The 8,356-nt window shown below is 34.2% G+C and overlaps 1 protein-coding gene across 2 annotated transcripts; it reads right to left on the bottom strand.

The window, feature by feature from the left end:
- LOC127435806 (eukaryotic translation initiation factor 3 subunit J-A) lies at positions 1-6,886 on the bottom strand. Of its 2 annotated transcripts, none has more exons than XM_051689520.1 (8): positions 6,811-6,886; positions 6,576-6,664; positions 6,018-6,069; positions 2,627-2,724; positions 2,335-2,449; positions 2,069-2,233; positions 1,897-1,970; positions 1-1,224 (listed from the first exon to the last, which is right to left on the bottom strand). In XM_051689520.1, exons 1-8 carry the CDS (start codon positions 6,830-6,832, stop codon positions 1,090-1,092), a joined length of 750 nt encoding a protein of 249 aa, XP_051545480.1. In that variant the 5' UTR covers positions 6,833-6,886; the 3' UTR covers positions 1-1,089. The 2 variants fall into 2 exon arrangements, with proteins under 2 accessions (XP_051545480.1, XP_051545481.1); XM_051689521.1 differs by having other exon boundaries at positions 1-1,221.
- Between the last annotated feature and the right edge of the window lie 1,470 nt (positions 6,887-8,356).

Here is an 8,356-nt window from a genome sequence, read left to right as displayed (position 1 = left end):
TGGATTTTAAGCAACTTTTATTAAATTAGATCTTTATAAAACAGTGCAGAGTCCTATTATCGGCTTTGCTGATTCGAAGTCTCTTTGAAGCATATCTATCATCACAGAGTGGGTTGTAGAGAAAATAGAAAGCTTAACAGTGCCTGAAAAGACCCTACATCAACACTCAGTCCCTTATTTATCAGCAGACAATTTCAAACCCTTTCTGAGATCATGATCGTTGCTGGCATGATTGAGGTCAAATGAGTAACTGCATAATGTGTTGGACTGAAAATGAGTTCTATTCATAAATATACATATTCTTTACTCTGCATAAATCCTAATAATGCTGCACTGTACCTTTAAAATGATTTAGAGTGAGCTGCACAATGCAGTTTCATACTTTTGGTCTTATTCTTTATATGGAATGCATCATGAGCTACAATGTAAAGGCATTATTTTTTGTAATGTATTATGCTTAGAGTAGGTATGCTACACTCTACATGTACTAAACAAATGAGCTCACTATTATCTAAGAACAGAAAATGAAATGTCTGATAGTAGAAATGATTTTTAATCTATGTGACTGCCTAAATATTATCACTTCACTTTGTATAGGGTTGCAAAAGGAACATCCCACTCAAACAAGGATAAATTCCAAAGTAATGCTGGCCATCATTCCCAAAGCTCAACCAATGTCAATGAGATCAATACGGACATATTCTGAAATTTGCATAGAATATCAGTTAGTTCTAAGAAGTAGCAGTCACCGAACACTAACACTCTTTGTTCATAAAGCCTGGACTGTAAAATATTAATCGATACTGCTGGTTCACATGTGCCAGTGTTCACTTTTAAAGGAGGATCTTTCTTCATCAGTTTTATTATCCCGATAAACATTGACCAAAAGTGACATAAGACCAGAGAAAAATACCGCACTTAATTTATTCTCTGTATAAATCTCTTTGAAGAGATAGTGTGGATTGCATGGGATGACGGTCAGTTTTTCTAGCATGGTTCAGGTAGTGGGCCTGACTGTGGGGTAAGGTCATGCTGTTAAGGTGTATGGTTCAGCAATCAGCAAAAGTTATAAATTGGGTTAGGCCTTGGTCACATGAAATCTTCATAGTCTTGTGCATAACCTCCATCAAACTCCCCATAGTCTGCAAGATCATCTTTCAGCTTTGCTTTTAAACCACCTCCTGGTAAAACTCCCTTCTTTTTCTTTTTGCCTTTGTTTTGCTGCTGAATAAAAAAGGACAATAACAACATTAAAGATTGTGGCAAAGAAACATATCTACAATAAATATAGTAGCAAATATTGGTAGACCAACATATCTGTTTTACAGATTAAAAGTGCCAATAGTTGCTTTTTGGAACTATCAGTTAATAACAACATGAAAGATTCTGGCAAAGAAAACATACCTAGAATAAATATAGTGGCAAATAGAGGTAGACCAACATATCGGTTTTACTGATTAAACAGTGCCGATAGTCGCTATTTGGAACTATCGGTTATCGGCAAAAATCTATGCCGATTGTTGCAGATAGTGTTTGTGTGTTTCAAGCTTGTTTATACTTAAAATTCCAGAGTTATGCACCAAATCCTTATTTTTTCTGGTTATTATTGCGATTTTGGTTGAACAAAAAACTGCATCTGGGATTTTATTTATTTTGGACTCTTTGCCCGCCATAGTAAAGAAAGAATAAGAAAAATGTTTGACATTCTTAAAATCGACTTTAAAAACTATCAGCCGATTAATCAGTTATCAGCCTTTCCCACCACCTTAGTTAACGGTATCAGCAAAATCCACTATCGGTCGACCTCTAGTAGCAAATGTCAACTAGAAACATTTAACTCACAAAAAATGAGAAACGAAATGTATAAATGTTTGGTATTCAATTTGGATTTCATACCTTTTCTTGCCTCTGCTTTTCACTTAGTAGTACTGTGAGCGAATTGTTAATTTTCTTCAAGTCGTCAACTTCCACTGTAAGATCGATACATGAGGCAATACATGATTCATACTGTGAATGACTTTGAAGAACTGACAACATATGTAAAAGAAAACAACAGTGCAATACTCACACGAAAGACAGAGGTCCCTAAACAGTGACTCTAAAAAGCTGGAATAGTGTATAGACTTCTCATATGGAGAAATTTTTTCTCTTAGCAAACGCTCAAATTCTGTGAAGTCTTCTTTAGAAGAGGGACTCATTGCATCAATTCCGGTTACATTATTTGATACTAAACCTAAAAAGAGAATGCATTTTTATGACTTTCAGAACGTTATTTGAGAAAATCAATTGCATATTAAGTTGTCATGGTGCAGCTGGTAGTCAGAAAGCTCTTACCAAATGCCTCTTTTGCAAGTTCTAAGTCAGAGTCTTCTTGTAACTTTTTCACTCTAAGTTTTTCTGCCAACTCCTCTTCTGGTGTGCGTTCTGTACTGTTTTTAGACTCCTCAGACTGTTTAAAAATAGTACATAAAATCCTTCTATACCTTTTTGGCACACTTATTCTAGTATGAATAAAGGTCTGATCAATGGACCTTGAGGGGCCTACAAATCAATATACCAATTAATATTACAAACCATTCAAATGAATGGGATTTCATAGTTTTGACAGGTCTTTGTGTGAACTTACTTGCTTTTTGAGTTCCTCTTGTTTTTTCCTTTGTAAATTTTCCTTCTCTTTTATCTTATCACTAAGCTTTTTCTTTTCTGTAGGTTTTGCCTCTGTTTCTGAAAAAGACACAATTAATAAACTCATGTTAACTTAACACAGGTGGCAACAGGAGCACATTTTGGACAGTGTTCATTTTTACAGCTTTTTGTTTTAGTCATAGTTTTAGGCTTTTAATGAAAATGCCCTTTATATTAGTTTAAATGGAATATAATTTTAGTCAAAGAAAACAATCTCTTTTAGTTGATGATAATGTGCAAAATGACAAAAGCTTGTCAAACTGTAACAGATGTTAGCCTACTGTATTCTGAATTCTTCATGCTTTAGAGACTTATTAATTTTCTGTGTTCAGCCAGTTTAGAATATTGCATTGCGTGTAGTGTTTTTTACGGAAACAACATATTCACAACACAAAATACGCAATGCAAGTTACAATATGGATATTATGACTAGCGCATAACTTAGTTTAAGTTCACCTGTTCATTCATTTCATTGTCTGTGTGAATGCAAATTGTAATATTACATGTACAGTTGAAGTCAGAAGTTTACATGCACCTTAGCCAAATATATTTAAACTCAGTTTTTCACAATTCCTGACATTTAATCATAGAAAACATTCCCTGTCTTAGGTCAGTTAGGATCACTACTTTATTTTAAGAATGTGAAATGTCAGAATAATAGTAGAGAGAATAATTTATTTCAGCTTTTATTCCTTTCATCACATTCCCTGTGGGTCAGAAGTTTGCATAGACTTTGTTAGTATTTGGTAGCATTGCCTTTAAATTGTTCAACGTGGGTCAAACATTTTGGGTAGCCTTCCACAAGCTTCTCACAATAAGTTGCTGGAATTTTGGCCCATTCCTCCAGACAGAACTGGTGTAACTGAGTCAGGTCTGTAGGCCTCCTTGCTCGCACACGCTTTTTCAGTTTTGTCCACAAATTTTCTATCGGACTGAGGTCAGGGCTTTGTGATGGCCACTCCAATACCTTGACTTTGTTGTCCTTAAGCCATTTTGCCACAACTTTGGAGGTATGCTTGTGGTCATTGTCCATTTGGAAGACCCATTTGCAAACGAGCTTTAACTTCATGGCTGATGTCTTGAGATGTTGCTTCAAAATATCCACATAATTTTTCCTATCTTATGATGCCATCTACTGTGTGAAGTGCACCAGTCCCTCCTGCAGCATAGATCTTTGTCCCCATGTGCACTGGCAAACTGTAGTCTGGCTTTTTTATGGTGGTTTTGGTGCAGTGGCTTCTTCCTTGCTGAGCAGCCTTTCAGGTTATGTCGATATAGGACTCGTTTTACTGTGGATATAGATACTTGTCTACCTGTTTCCTCCAGCATCTTCACAAGGTCGTTTGCTGTTGTTCTAGGATTGATTTGCACTTTTCGCAACAAACTACATTCATCTCTAGGAGACAGTATGCACCTCCTTCCTGAGCGATATGATGGTTGCGTGGTCCCATGGTGTTTATACTTGCGAACTATTGTTTGTACAGATGAACGTGGTACCTTCAGGCATTTGGAAATTGTTCCCAAGGATGAACCAGACTCGTGGAGGTCCACAATTTTTTTTCTGAAGTCTTGGCTGATTTCTTTTGATTTTCCCATGATGTCAAGCAAAGAGGCACTAAGTTTGAAGGTAGGCCTTAAAATACATCCACAGGTACACCTCCAATTCAGTACACCTCCTATCAGAAGCTAATTGGCTAATAAACTAAAGGCTTGACATCATTTTCTGTGTATGTAAACTTCTGACCCACTGGAATTGTGATATAGTCAATTAAAAGTGAAACAATCTGTCTGTAAACAATTGTTATAAAAATTACTTGTGTCATGCACAAAGTAGATGTCCTAAACGACTTGCAAAACTATAGTGTGCTAATATGAAATCTGTGGACTGGTTAAAAAATTTGTTTTAATGACTTCAACCTAAGTGTATGTAAACTTTTGACTTCAACTGTATGTTGTGGATATAGTAGTTAATCTCATGTTTAGATAGGAATTGTTTGAGTGAGGTAATTAGCCCATTTTAAAGCGGTTAATTTTGTCGGTGTTCAGCTTTTTTAACTCACGCAGCTCCTCAACATACTGGATTATTGGTTTGGATCAGAGGTTTTCAAACTGGGGACCGGGGACCCCCACAGGGCTTTGAGGAGGTCCATAGAAAATTTCAGATAAGGAAAAAAGTGTTCATAAATGTAAAAAATTACAAAACGATGTTTACAGAATGTGACATTGCCATTTCAGTTTAATCAAAATGTTTCTCTTTTGGTTTATACATTTAACATTACTCAATTATTGGGTAGAAAAAAAGATATGCTGCGCTGTCAACGTATTACAAAGTAGGCTAAATATTTGACAGATAATCAGAGATGCACCGATATGAACCTACAGTATGACGATACCGATATTTTGCCACTTACTCAAAAAGCTATTTTATTGTTCCAAAATAAAAAATTTCCTTTTAACATGGATTGGATCTGTTGAACACATGACAGGCCAAAATTTTAAGAGAGCCACAATGAAAGATAAATAGAAGATAAAAAGATAAAAAATAATAAAAAGATAACATGACGATTTATGCGGGGGGAAAAAAGGTTATTTTGCACTTCTAAAACATTTTCGCACCTTTCTAAACAAAACATTACAAATTCATACTATTAATTATTATAATGCTTTACTTATTTGGATTTCATTTATTTTCGTAGGTATTACACACAAAATGATTATAAACTTAATACAATATTTTTCATATCAGCGTTTTCATGCTTATGCGATCATAAGTACTAAACGGCAATATAAAAACCCAATCACTGTAATTGGCAGTTTATAACAATGGTTACAGACAATGGTTTTAATCTGGTCAATAACTGGCTGACAAACATTGGTGCATCCCTACAGATAATATTTTTATTACTTTATTTTGGCTTTAGTACAATAACAAAATAAAAGCCAATTATTTAAATTGTCTTTATAATATAACACTTACAATTTTTCTTAATTTCTCTCTGCTCTTCATACACACAAATATATAGCAAGCTTTATATATTTTAGGAGGGGGTCCCTCTCAAGGTAACTGTCATATTGTGGGGTTTGAAAACCCCTGGTTTAGATGAATCCATATCTCATGTCTTCTTCTATAAACAGATGTTTCTCTAGATGTTTCTTCTTCTGTTAATATCTTGCAGTATTATTTTTTCCTAGTCATATTTTCATCAACAGTATGCATTAATAAAACATTTTAATTATTGTCATGATGCGTCTTTTTCGTCTCATATTCATTAACAAACGTTTTCGTCAGTGATTTTGTTGACAAGATTAACACTGATTTTGGATCACTGTACCAGTCTTCTTTTCCTCCACCTTTTCTTCCTCTTCATCATCATCCCAATTATCCTACAAAGGAAAAACACATTTTGGAACCATAAATTAGGACACTTAATGGTTACATGAAGTAAGCATATAAGGACAGGAAATACACTTCCATGTGGTATATAATAACAAGCCCTTCGTCTGTGTTTCAAGACATAAATACAGTCCTCTTATTAAAGTATAAGTTGTGATGAGCACCAGATGATAGTGATATCTCTGAAAAATCACTCTATAAAGTTACAGACTTTTGCCACGTACAATTAATAAGGCAATTAAACAATCATCTAATTAAAATAGTTTATTGTCAATTTTTTGTCTAAGTGGGTATTAATCTATATTTAATAACTGTCTGGCCTCATGTTGAAACTCATCATCACATCACCATGCTGTTTCTGACACTCTGGGTTAGCAGAAGAGTGGCTAGCTATAGTTAGCCGACACCAACTTCTGGACAGATTAAGACTTTAGTTATTAAAATATAAAACAAAATCATCGCTTTACGAACGATAAAAGCGCCATTATCCACTAACTTTCACATCGTCGTCTTCATCCTCGCCCTCCCATTTGTCATGAACTGCCGCCTTTTTAACGAGCTCTTCGGGCTCGAAGCTGTCTGCATCTGGACAAACAACAGAGCGTTTACTTACATCAATCTATGACAGTCGTGGTTTATAATGACAACTTAACTAACAAATAAATCATATTTAAGTGTATTCATGTGGGCAAAAAAATAGAAATAACAGTGAAGTTTAGTGAAATTCTCACCCCATGAATCGGCCTCCGCCATGATGTCAGAGTCGCTGAAGAGAATGAGAACGTGTCGTGAACTGAACACACTTGCCGGAAGTCTTACATTAGTTTCATAATAAAAGTCCTCATAAATCCGACCAAGTGATCCACTGATGTTGCAATATGAACAATACTTTACATATTTGTACATATTTTAAAACAAATAGCATTTTTATCTATATAGCAATATTGTATAATTAAATTATTAAAATTTTAAATAATTATGTATTGAATTATTTTAAGCAAAAATAAAGTTTTAAAGGAACAGTTCACCCAAAAATTAAAACTGTATCTCATTTACTCACCCTCATGCCATGCCATCCCAGATGTGTATGACTTTCTTTCTTCTGCAGAACACAAACTTTAAAAGATTTTTAGAAGAATATTTCAGCTCTGTAGGTCCATACAATGCAAATGAATGGCGACCAAAACTTTGAAGCTCCAAAAAGCACATAAAGGCAGCATGAATGTAATCCATAACACCTCAGTGGTTAAATCCATGTATTCTTAAGTGATCCAATCAGTTCTGGATGAGAACAGACCAAAACGTTACTCAGTTTTCTCCATAAATCTTGACACCAGCAGTCTCATTGGCACTCATCATGATTTCAAGCTTGATTACACACATGCATCAAGCACTTGGAAGTGTAATCGAGATTTAAATTATGATTTTACAGTGAAAAAGGAGGTATAGTTTGGTCTTTTCTCACCCAAAACCGATTGGATTGCTTCAAAAGACTTGGATTACACCACTGGAGTCTTATGGATTACATTTATGCTGCCTTTATGTGCTTTTTGGAGCTTCAAAATTTTGGTCACCATTTAATTGCATTATGTGGACCTACAGAGCTGAGATATTCTTCTAAAAATGATTATGTCAGACATGTAACAGGTTTATGAATACACATCCACACGTTTAACTCACTTAAAGCCTTAGAAATGTGCCATATGAAAATGAAAACAACCATCAGACATACACTATGCGTTTCTACTGCTTAAATTATCAACCCACATACAGTAAATAATAATATTTGACTTCAATATTATCATATTCCATGTTCAAACCTAGTAACAGCCGTTTTCGATTTAACTATTGTTATTTACTGTATTCAAAATAAATGCAAAGAAATCATCTCAAAAACATCTGATGAATGTCTGATTGACATCCAAGAGGAAACATCTTATAGTCCTATTGCAGATGAGCAAACAATGTAAAAAAAATACATAATAATATAATAATAATAATAATAATAATAATAATAATTATTATTATTATTATTCTCACAGAGAAAATAAAACGATTTTATTATTATTATTATTATTATTATTAATAATAATAATAATAATAATAATAATAATAATAATAATAAATAAAAAAACACAAGGAATCTTTTTTTTTCTTTCTTTTTTTTTTTTTACTAATTGCAGTGATGTAATGCTCTGTCTCTTTAAAAACTCGTAAAGCCCCTGACTGTGTGTGTGTCTCTTGTCCCGGGATGTAGAGGGTGGGTATATAAAGCTA

This window comes from Myxocyprinus asiaticus, chromosome 46 (assembly GCF_019703515.2).
Source record: "Myxocyprinus asiaticus isolate MX2 ecotype Aquarium Trade chromosome 46, UBuf_Myxa_2, whole genome shotgun sequence".
Classification (NCBI taxonomy): Eukaryota; Metazoa; Chordata; class Actinopteri; order Cypriniformes; family Catostomidae; genus Myxocyprinus; species Myxocyprinus asiaticus.
Note: the sequence above shows the minus strand (reverse complement) of the source record. Positions and strands in the feature narration are given on the sequence as shown.

Excerpts from the sequence above, each read along its gene's own strand:
- LOC127435806 (XM_051689520.1), bottom strand. The coding sequence starts at position 6,832 with ATGGCGGAGGCCGATTCATGGG. Across the intron at positions 6,665-6,810 it reads GGCGGAGGCCGATTCATGGG|ATGCAGACAGCTTCGAGCCC; the intron begins GTGAGAATTTCA and ends TTGTTTGTCCAG. Across the intron at positions 2,725-6,017 it reads GGTGGAGGAAAAGAAGACTG|AAACAGAGGCAAAACCTACA; the intron begins GTACAGTGATCC and ends TGTCTTTTTCAG.